A 22,422-nucleotide genomic window follows, 5' to 3' on the forward strand; every position below is an offset into this window, starting at 1 on the left:
AGTAACCTAAAGCTAAATAGTCAAACATTGTCTGGTTTTGGTTGAATCAACCTGGTAGAAAGCAGTTGGCTTCACATACCAGGAAGGGGGAGCATAAATGAACTTTGTGACAGATTCAGCTCTGACAGAGGTAAGTCTGACTCATTCCTTTCTGTTTTTATTGCAGTCTGAGACACTCAAAGTGAGAATAATACATTTTATGGCACAGACCATATATATTTTTGCCTTAGTGTTATTCCAGCTGTTGTGACTTTCACTTCACTTATTTCATTTTGACTCTAATTTCAACAATGTGTTTCTTTCTATTCCCACTAATTATCTGGCTTTTTGTAATAGTAGTAGGAGTGCTCAGTTTGTGATGGTGAAAGCATAAATTGTGTTGCTGTTGGTTAAATGATATTCCTGTTGTAACTGTGCTTCTGCGCAATCTTCTGAACACAAGTCCCTTTAGAGTTAACGTACACACTTACTGACCTGTTTAAAATGTAAAATTACAACACACAATAAAACGCACTTCACAAAAGCACACAAATAGATTCCACTTGATGTACTGAATTGGTAATAATTTATTTTACTTATAAAAATAATTAAAAAAAAGTTTGAAAACTGAAGAGAAAATGTATGCAGATTTTTATCATTAGATTCTAGTAATAATTAAAACTTACTGCAACAATGAGAAGCCAAAGTGTTAAATTAAAGTTTATTTACAAGGATTAATCTCGTAATAAAGCACAATTTGGGCTTGCCTGCATGTCTAAATCAGGTTTGAGTCAAGCTACGTGATTATTCATAGAATCACTGTGATGGGAGGATCACCTTTTCACAAGTTTTAATGGAGTTAATTTTCCACATTCCTAAATAATCATCACTTTGTCTTATTAGAAGTGAAGATGAAGATCCACGAGAAGATTATGACCCATTACCTATCATGCACCTCTCCGGTGGATAAAGAAGGATATCTCTACAAAAAGGTTTTCATCAAACACAAGATCTCATGTTAGTCTTCTTATCACATCATCAACAACCATTTATTTTTTTCTGATTTGACAGAAAGAGCAAACTGCCACTTATCAGCGGCGATGGTTTGTCCTGAAGGCTAATCTACTCTTCTACCAGGAGCGTCCAGCCGATCGACATCTGCTGGGCGTCATTGTGCTGGAGAGGTTTGCAGTTCAGTGCTCGGAGTCAGATGGACCGTTTTCCTTCTCCCTTGTGTTTGGGCCTGGACTCAAAACCTACAGATTAGCAGCTGGAGATCACTTGACTCAGGAGAGCTGGGTGAAAGCGTTGCTCCCAGCTAGCCACTGTTTCTTGTCGCAGCTGGTGATAGATCTGGGGAGGCAGTATGAAGGTGGGCCAGGAGAACACAGGTCACGTTGGTTGTGACATGTCTCCACTGCCTTTCTCATTACCAAATGTGTACGTTTAGAAACAATAATTCACATTCTTGTTTCTGCAGAAGCTAAACAACAAGGATCTGGTGACACCAGCTCCTCTGCCTGTCCCCTCTATCCAAACAGCCTCTTGTTACCTGTACAGGTGACATCAACAGTCATCAGAGAGGGGAGGAGCTTCAGCGCCAGTGCCGTGCTACAAGCCCCATCAATACCAACTAAAGCAGTAGTACCCAAAAAGTCTCCCAAACTGTGGCCAAGGAGGAATGCTTATGTGACGCCACTCAATGGACCGGCCCCTTTGTACGGCGAATGGCCTTTGGTGGGGTCCGATCCACTGGTGGAGTTCAGTAAACTCCATTATCATTATGGTCAGGAAGTAAAGAAAGCAAGAGATGAATGGCTGAGGAGTCGGCAACCACAGGAGGACAGCAGTGATCGAGATCTAATTGACTTGGAGTGATGGGGAGATAACCTAAAGACGTGTAAGGGAACTAGGACTGAACTGTTGTTAGTTACTCATCTGTGTATTCATGGAGTTTGAGTCCTCGACATTGTTTAAAATCTTTGTGTTTTGTACTGAACCATGAAGAAGGGTTGCTCCCTCTTTTCTTTTAGCCAGATGTCTTATTAACCACCAGGCATTGCATCTGAAGTTCTTTACTGCATGTACATCTTCACCTATAAGATTTCAAGTAATCCAATTCAAAAAATGAGACAAAGAACGGTTCAGAAGATCTTTCATGGACGTTAAAACAAAGAGTAGGGGTACCCGGCCTGGAGGGTTACCGGGGCCCCACCCTGGAGCCAGGCCTGGGGTTGGGGCCCGAGAGCGAGCACCTGGTGGCCGGGCTTTCGCCCATGGGGCCCGGCCGGGCCCAGCCCGAACTGGATACATGGGCTCATCCAACTGTGGACCCACCACCCGCAGGACATGAAGGGTCCAGTGCAGTGTGGATCGGGTGGCAGACCGAGGCGGGGGCCTGGGCGGTCCGATCCCCGGACAAGGAAACTGGTTATTGGGACATGGAGCGTCACCTCGCTGGCAGGGAAGGAGCAGGAGCTTGTGGCAGAGGTTGAGCGGTACCGGCTAGATATAGTCGGACTCACCTCAACACATAGCATTGGCTCTGGAACTCAAGTCCTTGAGAGGGGTTGGACACTCTCCTTTGCTGGAGTTGCTCTGGGTGAGAGGCGGAGGGCTGGGGTTGACTTTTTGTTAGCCCCGAGACTATCTGCCTGTGTGTCGGGGTTTACCCCGGGGGACGAGAGGGTAGCTTCCCTGCGCCTTCGGGTCGGGGAACGGGTCCTGACTGTTGTTTGTGCTTATGCTCCAAATATAAGTTCAGATAACCCAACCTTTTTGGAGTCCCTGGGATGTGTGCTAGATAGTGCTCTATCAGGGGACTCCATTGTCCTGCTGGGGGACTTCAATGCTCACATGGGCAATGACAGCATGACCTGGAGGGGTGTGATTGGGAGGAACGGGCTGCCTGATCTGAACTCGAGTGGTGTTTCGTTATTGGACTTCTGTGCGAGCCGCAGTTTGGCCATAACGAACACCATGTTCGAACATAAGGATGCCCATCGGCACACTTGGTACCAGGGCAGTCTAGGTCGCAGGTCGATGATAGACTTTGTAGTCGTGCCATCTGACCTGCGGCCGTATGTTTTGGACACCCGAGTGAAGAGAGGAGCGGAGCTGTCAACTGATCACAACCTGGTGGTGAGTTGGATCAGATGGCAGGGGAAGATGCCGCATAGACCTGGCAGACCCAAATGCATAGTGAGGGTCTGCTGGGAACGCTTGGCAGAAGAACCTGCCAAGATGGTCTTCAGCTCCCACCTCCGGCAGAGCTTTGACCACATCCCAAGTGCAGTGGGGGACATTGACTCCGAGTGGGCCTTGTTCCACTCTGCGATTATTGAGGCGGCTGTTGCTAGCTGTGGTCGCAAGGTGGCCGGTGCCAGTCATGGTGGCAACCCCCTTACCCGCTGGTGGACACCAAAGGTTCGGGGAGCCGTCAGGCTGAAGAAGGAGACCTACAGGGCGTGGCTGGTCTGTGGGTCTCCGGAGGCAGCAGACGGGTACCGGATAGCCAAGCGGGGTGCAGCAGTGGCAGTTGCCGAGGCAAAATCTCGGGCGTGGGAGGAGTTTGGTGAGGCCATGGAGAAAAACTCTCGATCTGAACCAAAGAGGTTCTGGCAAACTGTCCGGCGCCTCACGAGAGGGAGGCAGCAACTCGCTCACACTGTTTACAGTGGGGATGGGGAGCTGCTGACGTCAATTGGGGCTATAGTCGGGCGGTGGAAGGAATACTTTGAGGAGCTCCTCAATCCCACCTACGTACATTCCGAGGAGGAGCCAGAGCCGGGAGACCTGGAGATGGACTGTCCAATCTCTGGGGCAGAAGTTGCTGAGGTGGTCAAACAACCACACAACGGCGGAGCCCCGGGGGCGGATGAGATTCGTCCTGGGTATCTCAAGGCTATGGATGTGGTAGGGCTGTTGTGGTTGACACGTCTCTGCAACATTGCATGGTCATCGGGGGCAGTTCCTGTGCAGTGGCAGACCGGGGTGGTGGTCCCCATTTTTTAGAAGGGTGACCGGAGGGTGTGTTCCAACTATAGGGGGATCACACTCCTCAGCCTCCCTGAAAAGGTCTACTCCAAGGGACTGGAGAGGAGGGTCCGATCGATAGTTGAATCTCAGATTGAGGAGGAGCAATGTGGTTTTCGTTCTGGCCGTGGAACTGTGGACTAGCTCTATACCCTTGCATGGGTGATGGAGGGGGCATGGGAGTTTGCCTAACCAATCCACATGTGTTTTGTGGATTTGGAGAAGGCTTATGACCATGTCCCCAGGGGCACCCTGTGGGGGACGCTCCAGGAGTATGGGGTGGGTGGCCTTTTGTTAAGGGCCATTCAGTCCCTTTACCTTAGGAGCGTGAGTTTGGTCCGCATAGCGGGTAGTAAGTCGGACTTGTTCCCGGTGAGGGTTGGACTTCGCCAGGGCTGCCCTTTGTCACCAGTTCTGTTCATAACCTTTACGGACAGAATTTCTAAGCGCAGTCGTGGTGTGGAGTGTGTCAAGTTTGGTGGCAGGAGAATCTCGTCTCTGCTTTTTGCGGATGATGTGGTCCTCCTAGCTTCATCCAGCTCTGACTTTCAGCTCTTGCTGGGTAGGTTTGCGGCCGAGTGTGAAGCGGCTGGGATGAGGATCAGCACCTCCAAATCTGAGACCATGGTTCTCGACCGGGAAAGGGTGGCTTGCCAACTCTCTTGTTCACGAGTGAGGGTGGGAGGGATCGGGAGATCGACAGGTAGATTGGTTTGATGTCTGCAGTGATGCGGACGCTGAGCCTATCTGTCGTGGTGAAGAGGGAGCTGAGCCAGAAAGCCAGGCTCTTGATTTACCGGTCGATCTACGTCCCAATCCTCACCTATGGTCATGACCTTTGGGTAATGACCGAAAGAAGGAGATTGCAAATACAAGCAGTCGAAATGAGTTTCCTCCATAGGGTGGCCGAGCTCAGCCTTAGAGATAGGGTGAGGAGCTCGGACATTCGGGAGGGACTCGGAGTAGAACCTCTGCTCCTCGGGATCGAAAGGAGTCAGTTGAGGTGGTTTGGGCATCTGGTCAGGATGCCTCCTGGACGCCTCCCTGGGGAGGTGTTTCGGGCATGTCCCGCCGGCAGGAGACCCCCGGGTCGACCCAGGACACGGAGAGGTTATATCTCCAATCTGGTCCGGGAATGCCTTGGGGTCCTGCCGGAGGAACTGGAGGTGGCTGGGGAGAGGACGGTCTGGAGCTCCCTAGTTGGGATGCTGCCCTCGCGACCCGGATAAGTGGAGGAAGACGAAGGGCAATTCAAAATCCCACCAAATTATCACACAAAATGGCTCTAATTTGGTCACTTTCATACAGTGGGGAGAGCAATCAGCATTCTTATCAGTAGGGCCTTTTCTATTGACAAAAACTTTCCACCACATGTCAGTGTCACCTCAAGTATTTAATTCATGCAGACATCTAAACTTTTCAGTTCATAAATTGAGTTATGTGTAATAAAGTAAAAAAATTAAGGAAAAGGTACATGAGGAAAACAAGGTGCAGAATGGTAAAGAAAGCCAGGAGATCACATGAAACATACCAGTATTGATATCAGCTGCTTTAGTCCTAATTGAAGGCCTATAAAGGCATCTCATGACCCAGGATGCACACAGAAAAGACTTCATGATGGGTAAAAGCAAATAACTCTCCAAGAGCTTTCTTATTAAAAACATTCTGATGGGAATGTTTTGTGCATTTCCAAAATGCTGAATGTTCCTGTGAGCACTCTAACAATGGAAAGAGCATCAGTTCTCCATAAACCAGCCACGACCAGGTGCTCCACATAAGATTCCTGTTCAAGGAGTCCAAAGAATAATCAGAGATCTCCAAGAGCCAAGAACTACTCATGCAGAACTCCAGGAAGACCTTGCATCGGCAAATACTGTTGTTTCAAAGAAAATTATAAGCAATGCACTGAACCACCATGGCATCCATGCACGCTTACCATGCAAAATTCCATTGGTGAACAAAAAGCATGTTGAGGCCTGGTCAAAGTTTGCAAAACAGCATTTGAAGAAGCCCGTGGACATTCTGAGAGATTATAGTATGGTCAGACGAAACCAACATTAAAGTTAGAATTTGGAACATTTTAATAAAAAGCTATATTTAAAATAACATAATACCTCCAGGGGGCATTCAGGTGTGAGCAGAATAAATGTACAGTTTCTCCTTTAAAGGTATTATTTAAAAAGATAAATAATCAAATTTTTATTCTGTCAGGCCTGACACTGTGCTTTTGTTTATATCTAACGTCCACTAGAGGGCACCATTGCGCTAAAAAGTCTGGTCAGCAAGGCAAGATTTGGACTGTGAAAAATGGCAGACTTGACAAGTCAAGCAACTGATTCTGAGCCCACAAGATGTTCTAATGGTAAATACTGTTGTTAAATAAACGTATTAGTAGGAATGAGTCCTTATCCTCTACGATTTGTCTCTGAACTGTCATTCTACACACCATGTTTGGAGAAGAAATGGCACTTCCCACCACCCCAAGAACACCATACCAACAGTAAGTTTGGGGGTGGAAGCATCATGGTGTGGGGCTGCTTTTCAGCAAAGGGTGCTGGCAGACTTCATATTACTGAAGGCAGGATGAATGGAGTAATTTACTGGGACATTCTAGATAAAAAATATGTTGCCATCTACCAGAAAGCTGAAAATGAAAAGAGGGTAGAAAGAAAATCAAGTTTCTTAATTGGCCCAGTCAATCACCTACATTCCATATAAAATGCATGGCGAGAACTGAAGATCAAAGTTCATAAAAGAAGCCCAAAGAAACTTCAAGAAGCATTTAACAAGCTGTGTGTAAGAATGGGCCTGAATAACTGTTGAGCAATGCAGACGACTGGTCTCTCCATACAAGAGGCATCTAGAAGCTGTAATCACCAACAAAGACTTTTCAACCAAGTACTAAATAAAATATGTTCGATACTTATTCCCTGTGTCGTATCACTATTTATTATGACACAAATCATATTTAAAGGCTCTTAGTGTCAGGCGTGCTGGTGAGTGAAGCGGAGGTGAGGATCCACACGCGGGTGAAGAAGGCAGGCAGGCAGACACGAACGATTAAAGGCTTTAATAATAAACACGCTGACACTGAAACAATGAACCGACAAAAGACACAGAACTGAGAGGGTTTAAATACATGAGGGCTGGGAGCTTGGGTGATTGGAAAACGAGAGACAGGTGGGAGCAATTAACAGATACACTTGACTGAACAGAATGGGGAGACAGGACAAGGTGTGACAGTACCCCCTCCTCAAAGGGCGGATTCCAGACGCCCACAGGAACACAGAGCAGGGCGGGAGGAGGGGGGCCGAGAGGAACCGAGGGAGCGGTGGAGAAGAGGCAGGGACCAGTAGAGTCCGGGGGCCTGCGTTTGGTGCAGAGGAGGAGACGGCGACGGGCTCTGGGGGGCCTGCGTCTGGGGCAGAGGAGGAGACGACGACGGGCTCTGGGGGGCCTACATCTGGGGCAGAGGAGGAGACGACGACGGGCTCTGGGGGGCCTGCGTCTGGGGCAGAGGAGGAGACGACGACGGGCTCTGGGGGGCCTGCGTCTGGGGCAGAGGAGGAGACGACGATGGGCTCTGGGGGGCCTGCGTCTGGGGCAGAGGAGGACACGATGATGGGCTCTGGGGGGCCTGCGTCTGGGGCAGAGGAGGAGACGACGACAGGCTCTGGGAGGTTTGCGCCTGGCGAGGGCAGGACCGGCGGTGACCGGAGGCTGAGACGCTGGAGGAGACGTGGTCGACTTCTGGACTGGAGGAGACGTCGTCGACTTCTGGACTGGAGGAGGAGACGTCGACTTCTGGACTGGAGGCGTCGACCTCTGGACACGAGGAGGCGTCGACCTCTGGACACGAGGAGGCGTAGACCTCTGGACACGAGGAGGCGTCGACTTCAGGACACGAGGAGGTGTCGACTTCAGGACACGAGGAGTCGTTGACTTCAGGACACGAGGAGGTGTCGACTTCAGGACACGAGGAGGCGTTGACTTCAGGACACGAGGAGGCGTTGACTTCAGGACACGAGGAGGCGTCGACTTCAGGACAGGAGGCACCGACTTCAGGACAGGAGGTATCGACTTCTGTCGACTTCTGGTCCGGAGGCGAACGTGATCTCCAGCTTTTGCTGGAGCAGTTCACAGCCGAGTGTGAAGCAGTTGGGATGAGAATCAGCTACTCTAAATCCGAGACCATGGTCTAGAATCGAAAAAGGGTTGAGTGCCTTCACCAGGTCAAGGAGGAGGAACTGCCTCAACTGTAGGAGTTTAAAGGTGCATTATGTAGAAATTAGGTAAAAATGCCATCCTGTGGTAAAATTTGGTTCCTGCAACAACTCTGGAGCTTTTTACCAGCTGTCGTCAGATTACAATCATCTACGCTGCAGTATTAGCTTGCAGGAGACACGATAAGCCAAACTCACTGATGGTAAACAGTAGTTACGTCCCTCCTTCCATGGTTTTAAAAGGAGAAAAACTAACAATCCTCACAACCAGCTGGATATGAAATATGTTTCAGTATAACCTTCCTTCCAAAAAGACTAACAATAGACTATTTTGGGATTTTGTCACTGTAAAAATTTCAACATATACTAACATAGTGCACCTTTAAGTATCTTGGAGTCTTGTTCACGTGTGAGGGAAAGACGAAGTGGGAAAGTGATAAGCGGATTGGTGCTGCATCTACCGTGATTAAGGCGTTGTACTGATTTGTCATGGTGAAGAGAGCTGAACCGGAAGGCAAAGCTCTCAATTTACTGGTACATTCCAATCATCATCTTTGGTCACATGCTTTGGGTAGTGACCAATCGAATAAGACTGTGGATACAAGCGGCCGAAATTAGTTTTCTCTGCAGGGCGTCTGGGCTCTCCCTTAAGCTGGGCGGACACTATGCGACTTTTTCACTTGTAGCACTCAGCATCAGCGCAAACTGTACGACTTCCTCACAGGGCAGATCTCAAGAGTCATGTGCTCACACTGTACGACCCAGTTCTTGGATGCGACCTGACTGCTCACACTGTACGTCTGGCAGCAACACATCGGACCTAAAAATATGCTAAAAATAGCAGTTATTGCACAACACGTCAGACTTTTTTGACTTGCCTGTTGTCCTTCGGGAGTGCAGCAGGAGGACACACAGGAATTTATGGGGGTTGGATGAGGAAAATGAAATAAAGAAAGTAAATCTGTGTTTTGTGATCAGTTTAATTTGAAAGAACACGACAAACACGCTTTCTTGACAATCTTTGTGAGTAAAAAAACGTGTAGAAATAAAAACGAACAACGTGTGTTATTAGGGAAATAGCGGGCAAGCGGTGTTGATGCATGATTGCGCATGCGCCGTGAGCGGTTCTGATACTTCTTAGGTCGCAGCTGCTCGCAGCACCGCTTCAACAGTGCGATACCCTCACGAGGAACGAGCAAAATATCAAACACGCCAGAAGTCCGTGCAAGCTCACGACTGCTGATTGGTAGCTGGTCACGTGGTGTTAACTGCCTCTCGAAACCCCCTGTATACTACACGACGCTCAGCGCAAAACTCGCCCCTATCTTGTGGATTCTCGCACGAGTAGAAAATCGGCTCAAAAAAGTGAAAAAGTCGCACAGTGTACGCCCGGCTTTAGATGCCACGATACGTCTAGTTATCAAAGTTTTAAACACACCATCAACTCCCAAAATTGTTGATATTACAATTAATACCTTTTTTTGTTGTCCCAAGGCTAATGTTGTGGTTCTCCATTGCCAGGATAAAACTCTTAGCCTGGCATGCCATCCTATTTATGTGAAAATACATATAGTCTAGCCACAACCCATAGAGATAACTCAGTCAAGGGAGGAAATCTAAAGTTGTCTTTCAAGTGGTCACCACCTGCTATTGGACAATTAACCACTTGATATACTCAACGCGACAGATGTCAGTCCAAATACATATTTTTCTAAATAAAGGACTTAAGTACCTCTATCTGCTCTTGACTCAAAGAAAAGAACAGGTCTGAATAGCCCAAAGTTGATGTCAAAGCCAATTCAAACAAGCCAACCTAGGGCTGGGCAATAAATCGAAAATTTATTGTTATCAAAATTTTTGACTCTTATTGAGATAACGTTTCCCATGTCAATAAAATTGATAATAAATGAAAAGATGTGTGTTGGTTGGCAACGTTCATGTCCTTTTAAGAAGCTGTACCACCTTGAGTCAGATAAATAATGTGATTTAACGTAATACATGTGGCAGCCCCATCTAGTGGACAACTTATGTTTACATTCCTGTATTTCTTGTTCATTTATCGTCATCAGGGTGAAATCCTCAATATATCGTGATATTGATTTTAGGCCATAGCACCCAGCCCTAAGCCATCGGTATGTTAGTTGTTCTGCTGCGTTGCGTCACCCCGCCTACCAGACCGAAAGATCGCCATTGGCAAGGCATGAGACTGTTCGGGCCTGCTGACGCTCCAACTGAGCATGGCTAGACCGACATGCAGAGCAAAATCATTTCACTTTGGCTACTGTCTGTCTAGATTTCTTGGCTAAAAAACCCTTTGTACATGCTGACTATTTCTCTACTCAAAAGATACAGGGAGCTGATCAGATGTTCAGTCAGCAGTAAAGACATGTTTACATAGTTATAAATCATAACCTATTTATTCATTTTGTAGTTTTAACAAAAAATAAAAAATAAAGACTTTTTTGTATCTGATTCAAAAACTAATGAAAAACAATCACCTTCATAATGTCAGTTTGTTGTTATAAATAAAGATAAAATGCAGGGTACGTGGATTTCAGATACATAATATGCAAGCCGACAAGAAAACAAGCAGCTGAATGTCCCCAAGCTAATGCATGTGGCAAAACAACATAACATCAATTTGAAAATGTGGCAAGGTGGAGAAACGAGGTCCCGGGCGGGATTCGATCCCAGAATCCTGGGTGAGAGTCACGCGTGCCCTGGCTACTTGGCCAAGGGGATGTCCCTTTGGCTGACCGGTTAGTGAGTGACTCTCACCCAGGAATCTAGGGATCAATCCCACCCGGGCCCTCGTTTATCCACCTTGGCACAAAAACAACAAACAGCATGTCACCTGTACATTTACAAATGCTTTCGGAAGTTGTGGTTATATTGGTCCAGTAATCTGACCCAATATAACAAGCTAATATTAGCATAGGTTACCTGCTAATTCCTACAATAGTAATATATCTTCATTTTCTACATAAAAAGTGAGTTAAAATTGGACGTTGTACTCAAGTCTTGGCCTGTAGGACCTAGTGACTTGGACTCAAACACTGAGGACTTGAGTGTGACTGGGACTCTAGAAATGTTGAGTTGACCACTACACCATTATCAAAATATTGGTAGCAAAACATTGTTATGAATAAACTCTCAAGTGTGACTTCTTATACGAAGACCTAAAGCTGATCACTTTCTGAATCTCCTTCCACACATCAAACATGAAAAGGCCTCTTCCCTGTGTGAGTTCTCATGTGTTTAGTCAAGTTTTCACTCTGAGAGAAACATTTACCACAAGTTTCACATTGCAAATGGCTTCTCACCTGTGTGAGTTCTCATGTGATGAGTCAAGATAATATTCTGAGAGAAAAGTTCACCACAATTTTCACATGAATATGGCTTCTCACCTGTGTGAGTTTGCACCATTATCAAAATATTGGTAGCAAAACATTGTTATGAATAAACTCTCAAGTGTGACTTCTTATATGAAGACCTAAAGCTGATGACTTTCTGAATCTCCTTCCACAGATGTAACATGGAAAAGGCTTCTCCCCTGTGTGAGTTTTCATGTGCTTAGTCAAGTTGCTCTTCTGAGAGAAGCATTTACCACATTTTTTACATGAATATGGCTTCTCACCTGTGTGAGTTCTCATGTGCTTAGTTAAGTTACTCTTCTGAGAGAAACGTTTACCACAAGTTACACATGGAAATGGCTTCTCACCTGTGTGTGTTCTCATGTGATGAATAAAAATACTATTGTGACGGAAAGATTTTCCACATATTTTACATAAAAATGGCTTCTTGTGATCGTCAAAACTTTCTCCGTGCCCTTCGGTTTGTTTACGTATGTTATTTTGCTTTGATTCTTCATGTCTGTCTATTTCTGAGTTTTTATTCTTACATAAATCTTGGTTCTCAGGTTCAGGAGAAATCTGACAAATGGGTTGGTTACTGTTTGGTTCTGATTTACAGCAGTCTGTTTCTTCAGAGGCAGAATTCACCATGAAGGTAACATTTTCCTGCTTCAGAGCGATCTGTTCTTCTTGACGACTGATACAGAGTTCCTGCTGTTCCTCTTTCAACCGTGGATATTCTGGTTCCTCCTGGTCCAAACTGAAGGTCATTTCCTGGTTACTGAGGTGCTGGTCAGTCAGAATCTCCTCCTTTTTCCAGACATGATGCTGTGGGAGTTCTGGACAGGCTAAATAAAAGAATATTTATATTAATGTGACATTTAAAAAGATTTCATTTAATTTTTATCTGATAAATCTCAAGAAACTGACACCAAGAGGAACAAAGTCACAAAGTGATTAAAGTTTTTACAAAAATCAATTTTGTCTCTTGTTGTTTGTGGTAAATACCTCAAATCATAGAAAGGTTCTATTCCTCTAAAGCAGAAACACTGATGTAGTAACCTATGTTTCTGACCAACCTTACCTATGATGCAAACAGAAAAAAAAAGAATAAAAAACCACTTTCCAAAAATTCTGTCCTCATTAAAACATTAGTATTGACGGTGATACATAATTAAAACTTTAAATGTTCCTCATTATTATTGGATTTTATTAAATATCAGTGTAAATCATTAAGTCTTATTAAAAACAGAACTGTCTGAATGGTTTGAATGGATCATGTAGTCTCATCAAAACATTTACCACAGATTTCACAATAAAACAGATTTTACCTGTGTGAGTGTTTGTGTGCATTTCTAGTTTTGAACCGTCTCCATTGCCTCTGTTATCTTTGGTTTGTGGACTTCTCCGATTTAGTTTAAACTCTTCATCCCTGCCTGATTCTGCATCTTTTCTGCTTCCTTCCTGTTCTTGGATCTCAGCATCGGGAAACATTGAAAATAGGAGTTGGTCACAGTTTGGTTTTGGTTCATTGTGGTCTTGATCCTCATAAGTAGGAGTCACAAAAGAGGTAACAGTCTCCAGTTGCAGTACAAGCTGCTCTTTATTTTGACTGATGCTGAATTCCTGTTGTTCAAGAATCTGCAAAGGCTCTGGGTCATCTTGCTGCACTTTCATCTGTGAAGGTTCTGGCCCCTCCTGTAAAGCTTCTGGTTCTTCCTGCTCCAAACTGGAGGCCCTCTCCGGGTTACAGAGCTGCTGGTCAGTCAGACCCTCTTCATCTTTCCAGACATAATGCAGTGGGAGTTCTGGACGGAAAAACAGATCCAAGATAAGAAATAAATGCTCATTAAAGTCTGGTTTGAGATGTTTTTCTGGAGCATGTTTGCCATATTGCTTAAATGCTATTCACATGTCAATAGCAATCCATTCACTGCCCAGCCAAAAAAAAGTCCCCACCCCAAAAAAGATCACACATTCTAATATTTCGTTGGACCACCTTTAGCTTTGATTACATCATGCATTCGCTGTGGCATAATTTTGATAAGCTTCTGTATTGTAACAAGGTTTATTTTCATCCAGTGTTGCATTAATGTTTCACCAATATCTTGCATTGATGATGTGAAGAGTCTGACCTCTGCACAAAGCTTTCTCCAGCACATCCCAAAGATTCTCAATGGGGTTTAGGTATGGACACTGTGGTGGCAAATCCATGTATGAAAAAGATGTCTCATGCTCCCTGAACCCCTCTTTCACTAAGTGAGCCCAATGAATCCTGGCATTGTCATCTTGGAATATGTCCGTGTCATCAGGGAATAACCTGGTCATTCAGGTAGTTAGCTGACCTCAATCTTGGCACACATCCTGTTGTTGAACCTAGACCTGACCAACTGCAGCAACCCCAGATCATAACACTGCCCCCACAGGCTTGTACAGAAGGCACTAGGCAATTCATCTGCCTCTCTTCTTACCCCGATGCACCATCACTCTGGATCAGGGTCCATCTGGACTCAGACCAGTTTTTAATAATGTGTTGGACAGTTCTTAACCCAGTTTTAGTTGTTTCTACAATCTCCTTAGATGTTTTCTCTGCTTGGTGCCAACGATCTGACCCTTCTCACACAGACTAACATCTTTTCCACGACCACCAGACGTATCTTTACATGGTTGTTTATGAAATGAGAAGCAGCTCATTGCACCAGTTGGGGTTAAATAACTTGTTGTTAGTTGAAAGATAATCACCCATGCAGTAATTTTCCAATAGGAGGCTCGTACCTCCTATTATAGAACAGGAAACTGCATTTATAAAATTAAAAGTTAGTAGAAAAACTTTCTGTAAATTCTTTCAAAATAAAATGCTACAGTGTTAGCAAAAAAAGGTCTCGTCTAACAATCTATCTCTTTTCATTTAGCTAAAAACACTATTTAAATTGTAATTATGTAACAGTGTTAAACACAATTGTTGTGTGTGGTGGTGAACTGGCCAAGAGCACCGAGATGTAAAAGTTTCCTGTTTTATTAAACTTAACTGGATGGAAACATGATAACTCAATCCGTTAATGTCTTTTTCGAGATCAAGGATTTCCTTTGGTGGACCAAAATTGTTACTACACTGCAGGGTTCATAAAGCTAAATATGACACTAGTCATCAGCACTTCCGGTAGATACCACAAAAATAAAATATGGGATTTAAATTAGCATTAACAGCATAGTCGCTAAATATTGGGAAAGCCAGAACATATTCACTTCGACAAACTACGTAACATTTAAAACTTAATAAATCTATTTTATTCATCTGTGTTCAACAAGACTATTTCAACGAACTAAAGCAGGACCCATTAGCAGCTAGCAACAGAACAAACATATCAGATCATACGCCCTCTGACAGCCACAGATCTAAACTAAATCCAAACTAGATAAATTTCTTAAGAGTAAGATTCCTAACTAAGTTATTAATAGGTAATATAAATTAATGATATTTAGTTTAAAAAAAGTTTCATTTTAAGTTTGTAGAATTTTTTCCCCTTTATGTTGTAGCGACATGAATGGCCTCATTTGTGAGCCAAAGGTCACACTTCCTCAGATTTTCAGATTTCAGATTCAGATTTCAGATTTATTGGCCAAGTAAAAGTACATTTACAAGGAATTTGTCTTCGGTAGATGGTCGCTCTCTAAAACATACAACAACCACAATAAATGAGAATAAAAATACCTAAAAACACATAAGAACATGTATACCCACACACATGTTCATTTAAACACACACATATATACATACAGGTGCTGGCCAGTAAATTAGAATATCATCAAAAGGTTGAAAATATTTCAGTAATTCCATTCAAAACGTGAAACTTGTACATTATATTCATGCAATGCACACAGACCAATGTATTTCCGATGTTTATTACGTTTAATTTTGATATTTATAGGTGACAACCAATGAAAACATCAAATCTGGTATCTCAGAAAATTAGAATATTCTAAAGGCCAATGAAAAAATGTTTGTTTCTCTAATGTTGGCCAACTGAAAAGAATGAACATGAAAAGAATGTGCATGTATAGCACTCAATACTTAGTCGGGGCTCCTTTTGCCTCAATAACTGCAGTAATGCGGCGTGGCATGGACTCGATCAGTCTGTGGCACTGCTCAGGTGTTATGAGAGCCCAGGTTGCTCTGATAGTCGTCTTCAGCTCCTCTGCATTGTTGGGTCTAGCGTATTGCATCCTCCGCTTCACAATACCCCATAGATTTTCTATGGGGTTAAGGTCAGGCGAGTTTGCTGGCCAATCAAGGACAGGGATACCATGGTCCTTGAACCAGGTGCTGGTGGTTTTGGCACTGTGTGCAGGTGCCAAGTCCTGTTGAAAGGTGAAGTCTGCATCCCCATAAAGTTGGTCAGCAGCAGGAAGCATGAAGTGCTCTAAAACTTCCTGGTAGACGGCTGCATTGACCCTGGACCTCAGGAAACAGAGTGGGCCAACACCGGCAGATGACATGGCACCCCACACCATCACTGACGGTGGAAACTTTACACTGGACCTCATGCAACGTGGATTCTGTGCTTCTCCGCTCCTCCTCCAGACTCTGGGTCCTTGATTTCCAAAGGAAATGCAGAACTTGCTTTCATCAGAAAACATAACTTTGGACCACTCAGCATCAGTCCAGTCCTTTTTGTCCTTGGCCCAGGCGAGACGCTTCTTGCGCTGTTTCTTGTTCAAGAGTGGCTTGACACACGGAATGCGACACCTGAATCCCATGTCTTTCATGAGTCTCCTCGTGGTGGTTCTTGAAGCGCTGACTCCAGCTGCAGTCCACTCTTTGTGGATCTCCCCCACATTTTTGAATGGGTTTGTCGTCACAATTCTCTGCAGGGTGCGGTTATCCCTAGAGCTTGTACACTTTTTTCTACCACATTTTTTCCGTCCCTTCGCCTGTCTGTTAATGTGCTTGGACACAGAGCTCTGCGAACAGCCAGCTTCTTTAGCAATCACCTTTTGTGTCTTGCCCTCCTTGTGCAAGGTGTCAATGATTGTCTTTTGGACAGCTGTTAAGTCAGAAGTCTTCCCCATGATTGTGGTGCCTTCAAAACAAGACTGAGGGACCTTTTAAAGGCCTTTGCAGGTGTTTTGAGTAAATCAGCTGATTAGAGTGGCAGCAGGTGTCTTCTATATTCAGCCTTTTCAGAATATTCTAATTTTTTGAGATACCAAATTTGGAGTTTTCATTAGTTGTCACTTATGAATATCTAATTTAAATGTAATGAACATTGGAAATACATTGGTCTGTGTGCATTGCATGAATATAATGTACAAGTTTCACGTTTTGAATGGAATTACTGAAATATTTTCAACCTTTTGATGATATTCTAATTTACTGGCCAGCACCTGTATATACATACCCACACACACACACACGCACGCACGCACACACACACACACACATATCCATAAGTATTAAAAACTATAATAAAAGGATGGTAAAATAATCTACAGACTCAGGAGAGAAATGGCTGAAGGAAAGAAACTGTTCTTTTGTCTGGTAGTTTTTGTGTACAGTGATCTATAGCGTCTGCCAGATGGGAGGAGATGGAAGAGAGTAGATGCAAGATGTGTGGCATCTTGGACAATATTCACTGCCTTTTTCCTGGTCCTGCTGATGTACAGTTCCTGGACAGAGGGCAGTTGGGCACCAATGATTTTTCCTGCTGTTTTAATAATACGCTGTAGTCTGCATTTGTCCATTTTTGTGGCTGACCCAAACCAGACAGTGATGGATGAGCAAAGTATGGATTCGACTGCAGCAGTATAGAAGATGATCAGCAGCTCTTGTGGTAGGCCGTACTTCCTTAGTTGCCATAAGAAATACATCCTCTGCTGAGCCTTTTTGACGATGGAGTTGATGTTTGTTTCCCACTTCAGATCCCTGGAAATGATAGTTCCCAAGAACTTGAATGAGTCCACCATTGACACTGGGCTGTTGGATATTGTGAGGAGGGGCAGCACTGTGGGAAGCTTCCTAAAATCCACGACCATCTCCACAGTCTTAAGGGTGTTAAGCTCAAGATTGTGCTGACTACACCAGACCACCAGCCTCTCAATTTCTCGCTGATAAGCAGACTCATCCCCATCCTGGATGAGCCCAATGACAGTGGTGTCATCTGCAAATTTCAGGATTTTTACAGATGAGTCATTAGAGGTGCAGTCATTGGTGTACAATGAAAAGAGCAGTGGAGAAAGGACGCACCCCTGTGGTGTACCGGTGCTGATCTACCTTGTGCCAGACGTAGCATTGTTCAACCGCACATGCTGGCTCCTATTTGTCAGGAAGCTGGAAATCCACTGACACATAGCAGGGGAAACAGTGAGCTGAGAAAGCTTTGAGGTGAGGATTTCTGGTATAACGGTGTTAAAAGCAGAGCTAAAATCCACAAACAATATCCTTGCGTAGGTCCTTGGTTGATCAAGATGTTCCAGGATGAAGTGCAGCCCCTTGTTAATTGCATCATCCACTGACCTGTTTGCCCTATAGGCAAACTGCAGGGGATCCAGCTGGTGGCCTGTGGTGCTTTTAAGATGGGACAGCACAAAACGCTCAAAGGACTTCATGACTACTGATGTCAAAGCCACGGGTCTGTAGTCATTCAATTCGGTAGGGGAGGATTTCTTTGGTACTGGGATGATAGTGGAGCTTTTGAAGCATGATGGAACCTCACACAGCTCCAGCGATCTGTTGAATATCGTTGTGAAGACAGGTGCTAGTTGGACAGCACATGTCCTGAGGCAGGAAGGAGTTAGTCCATTTGGGCCTGGTGCCTTCCGTACATTCTGTCTCCTAAAGATGTTGCAGACATCCTCTTCCTTCACAAGGAACGCAGCTTGTGATTTAGAGGAAAGAGGAGTAAGAGTGTCCAGGTGAGGGGTGGCAGCTGGGTCAAGCTGACTTGGCTGTACTCCTATCTACAGATTAGGGCTGCATAATATATTGAATATAATATACATTGAATATAATATAATATAATATATAATATATTGAATATATATATATATATATTGAATATATATAATATATTCAATATATAATATATATAATATATTGAATATATAATATGATATATTGAAAAATTATCGTCATCACGTTAACAGGATGTGCGATAGGCCCATCGCAAAGCACGTCAAAAACGGCGATAAATGTTTGGTTCAAACATTTCCGTCCGTGTCATACATCAGTTTTTTGTAAACCAGCTCTGTTTTTTACGTGGAAGTATTATTTGACCAATCAAATGTAGCTCTTCTGATATGTGGCCAATCAGATGGGTCCGTTCACCTAATATGCCCGCCCCCTACGTAGACCCTTACCCCAAAAATTCCACCATCTCCGCTCTGCTCCGCCCCCGCTTTCTGCTGCCGCTTGCTTCCCTTGTTCATCATGCTGGCTCAGATTAACGAACGCACTTTGTGCTGAGGTTTCTGGAATCAGCGCTGCTTTCAAACGTGAACGTGAGTCCGCTCGGTGTCGTTAAGCAGCTGATAATAACCGGGCTGACTCCGACAAAGGCCGGTGAACCAACCCACCTACCTCCATGTCGCTAGTGCTCCACCGGGTGGTGACGTTAGCCCAAGGCTACGGTTAGCTTCCAGCTAAAAGGCTACAGCACTCTCCTCCCAGTCCCACCCTGCTAAAGAGGGCCTGGAAAAGTTCCCCCACATATCAAAGTGATTTTTCATTTATGAGCTTTTATAACCTTGTCAATCAGGATAGTTGATTTGCTGCTGCACATAAACTGTCAGTCAGAAGCTCTGCTAGCCGGTTATCTTAAGAGGAGCTAGTTCAATTTGTTAGCTTGTTATCAGAATCATAGTTGCAGTTTCATCATCTGAGCTGCTTTTTAAGATCTAGGTAAACTTGTTCAATTTGGGGTTAAAAACAAATGTTTTCACATATTTTCCATGTAGTTTTTTTTTGCCAGTTCCTCTTCTGAAAATTGTTTTTCAATTGACAATTGACAATTGTTTTTCTCTTTCCCTCAGAAAATCTTAATATTCTCCTAGTTTGGCCCAGCACAGTTCACTTCCCAATTACAGCAACAGCCTTATATCATAACCACATAAGTGGAGAAAATGCTCAGTAGCAATGAGATAATTTGCTGTTGCATTTAAGTGATGTTAACTATTATTTAACATTTAAACTTATATTCAGATTTTTTTTATTTATTCAGAAAACCCTGGTAAGGGATGTTTTTCTGTATTTGGAGCATCAGAAAAAGTTTTATGGTGGAGGTGATGTTTTAAAGTCACTGAGAAACTGCATGCATGCAGTTTGTTGTTTTGCTGCTAATACAGTAGCAGGTGCAGCTGCATATTTTTCAATAAAAATGGTATGTTGTAATGGAATTCATGCATTAGTTTTTGTTTGCTTTGAACCCAGAGCAGACGTCAGACGCCAGACGACATCAACACGGCATACTTTAGTATTTGGTTATTTATCGTGAGTAATATCGATATCGCAATATTAAGCACTGTTATCGAATATCGCAGGTTGACCTAATATCGTGCAGCCCTACTACAGATTATCCATTACAGGAGACGCAAAGTCTGCTGTAAACCATCTTTAATCTGCCTTCCCATTTCTTGACTTCCTTTGCCTCCACAGCAAGACAAGGATTTTATCACGTTCCAGAAGAATCATTTAGAATAAACTCTTTTAATGTTAAATCACCAAAGGTTCATTATAAATGTATTTAATTACTGAAATGAATTTTTATTCTGTGGTTAATAATTATTTATGATAATCAGTAATGTTTAATCATGACAAGTGTATTATTTGCATCCTCACACATAGTCTCCATGTTAAATGGTAACCTTGCACTTGCATAACCTTTTGTCACATGACAACCCAGATTTTTCTGTCTCTGAGAGGGCGTGTTCCGAGGTATGATAAGTCCCACCCTCTAACATGTCAAAATCTAGTTCGTTAGAATAAGACTACCGGCCGTCTCTTAAAACTTCACTCCTCAGTTCAAGTTCAGTTCTTGAGCTCACCAAATTCTCTCTGTGGCAACGAGAGTCCAGAGGATCGAGTTGGCCGTTCGAAACCTCTACTAAAGCTTTTCTGTCACGCCGATAGAATTGCTTCAACAGAAACGCCATCTGCAGCACAAGCTGATGTTAACTCCTTCAGAGTTATTAATTTTTTGAGACGCAACCAGTTTCATCAGTCGTTGTGACCCGGAGACATCTCAGGACCGATTTGGTCGTACTACGGTTCTTCTACCCACCTCGTGCTTGGGAGGTCATCATCTCCTCCTGACATCTCGGATCCAAAAGGGGGTCTCCAACTGGGTGAGGTAGACACTTCCGACAGATTGCGTCTGAATGCCTTTTATTAAGAAATAATTTAGCTTAACTGCAAACCAAATTTTTTCTCCCAGAACACGTTTTCTCTCTCTAAGATAAAAACCTTCTGAGACTTACATTCACACATCCAAACACACACTTCATTTTTAGTTTCATCCAGACACAGATTGCTTTAATACCAAGCTTTAATGCCAAAGCCTTTTATAAATTGTCATTTATGAATTGTCTTTTAAACTGTCATCTTTAAATTGTTAGTAATAACTTCTTAACTTTTTAAACCTGACTCTTCTTTGAAATAAGACACAGAGTGGTGTATATTTGGTCATTGAACGAGCAAAGATCTTTTTAGATCTTCTGAATTAATAAACGTTTGCTATTAATTTAAATCTCTTAAAATGAATATTAATCTTTTGATTAAATATAGACCAAGCCAGTTGGTGTATGAACTTCTATCAAATATAAATATCCGTGGATATATATATGATATAACTTTCATTGCCAATTCGGTTGATCTTTCTCAAGGTTTAACAAAGCTGAATAGCAACAGCGTTAAATTCTACTTATATAGATTAACAACGCTACAATGTGATTCCCCTCCCTGGGCTGCCACCTTACCGTGGTGAAGGGGCTTATGTGCCCCAATGATTCTAGGAGGTAAGTTGTCTGAGGTTTTATACCTCTGGTAGGGTCACCCATGGCAAACAGGTTCTAGGTGAGAAAGCAGACTAAACGCCCTTACGCACTAGCATCAGCTCCACTCCGCCTGGACCGTATTGGGAGTTTTCTCATTTAGGTAGCCTTGGATTTTCTCATGTCTTTTCAGCCCTCTTCTCTAGGAGGTCTGCTTGGAGCCGAACTGATCCAACACACCCACTGCTGACTGATTGGATGGCTCAAAAGCACGCCTACCATTAGGGGGAACCTCCAATTGGCAGATAGAATCAACCTGCGAGGGCTTCCCGCTTGCGAGATTCATTATCATTCTTGATGCTGTGAGTTAACAAGCCTCTGACTGAAGCGGTTTTTCTCTGTCCCTCACTGCTGTGAGTAGGCAGGCGCACGCACACGCGCGCACACACACACACACACACACACACACACAAATCAGGATGCAATATCAGTCACAGTTTCCAGAAGCAAGACTACTCAGGCTGCTTTTGTTTTCTAATAGAGACACGGCTGACTTCTTCGCGCTCTTTGGCCCTGCCCACATGCTCGGAATTGCACTCATGACATCCCATGTGCTCAGTTACGTCTGCACTCCTAAGGCTGTGTGGAACAAATGCGGAGGACTTTAATGGAGACTTCAGCTGGGGGACTAGGAAAGTCTGGCGGAGTTTGCTATCAGAAGGAGATTCAATTCAAACAACCCACAGAATTTCAAACACGTGCCGAGGGAAGCGGGGGACATTGCGTCCGAGTGGACCATATTTATGGCTTCCATTGTTGAGGCGGCTAACCACATTTGCAGCCATAGG

At 44.0% G+C, this 22,422-nt stretch overlaps 2 protein-coding genes across 3 annotated transcripts in view; one reads left to right on the top strand and one right to left on the bottom strand.

The window, feature by feature from the left end:
* The first annotated feature begins 687 nt into the window (after nt 1-687).
* On the top strand, nt 688-1,981 carry LOC107373211 (sesquipedalian-1). Its single transcript, XM_015941374.3, has 3 exons — nt 688-971; nt 1,051-1,351; nt 1,460-1,981. The coding sequence occupies exons 1-3, from the start codon at nt 891-893 to the stop codon at nt 1,855-1,857; spliced, it is 780 nt and encodes a 259-aa protein (XP_015796860.1). The 5' UTR covers nt 688-890; the 3' UTR covers nt 1,858-1,981.
* A 9,490-nt stretch (nt 1,982-11,471) lies between these two features.
* Nucleotides 11,472-22,422, bottom strand: part of LOC107373210 (uncharacterized) — a 33,352-nt gene continuing 22,401 nt past the window's right edge. The window contains exons 2-4 of one of the 2 annotated variants that reach the window (XM_054734912.2): nt 12,922-13,398; nt 12,599-12,674; nt 12,244-12,438 (exon numbers count right to left, since the gene is read on the bottom strand). In XM_054734912.2, the coding sequence (XP_054590887.2) occupies nt 12,384-12,438; nt 12,599-12,674; nt 12,922-13,398 (608 nt within the window). In that variant the 3' untranslated portion in view covers nt 12,244-12,383. Of the gene's footprint in view, nt 12,439-12,598; nt 12,675-12,921; nt 13,399-22,422 lie in introns of both variants that reach the window. The other variant, XM_054734911.2, reaches the window with a different exon arrangement.

The sequence above is a fragment of the Nothobranchius furzeri genome, chromosome 5 (assembly GCF_043380555.1).
Source record: "Nothobranchius furzeri strain GRZ-AD chromosome 5, NfurGRZ-RIMD1, whole genome shotgun sequence".
Taxonomy (NCBI): domain Eukaryota; kingdom Metazoa; phylum Chordata; class Actinopteri; order Cyprinodontiformes; family Nothobranchiidae; genus Nothobranchius; species Nothobranchius furzeri.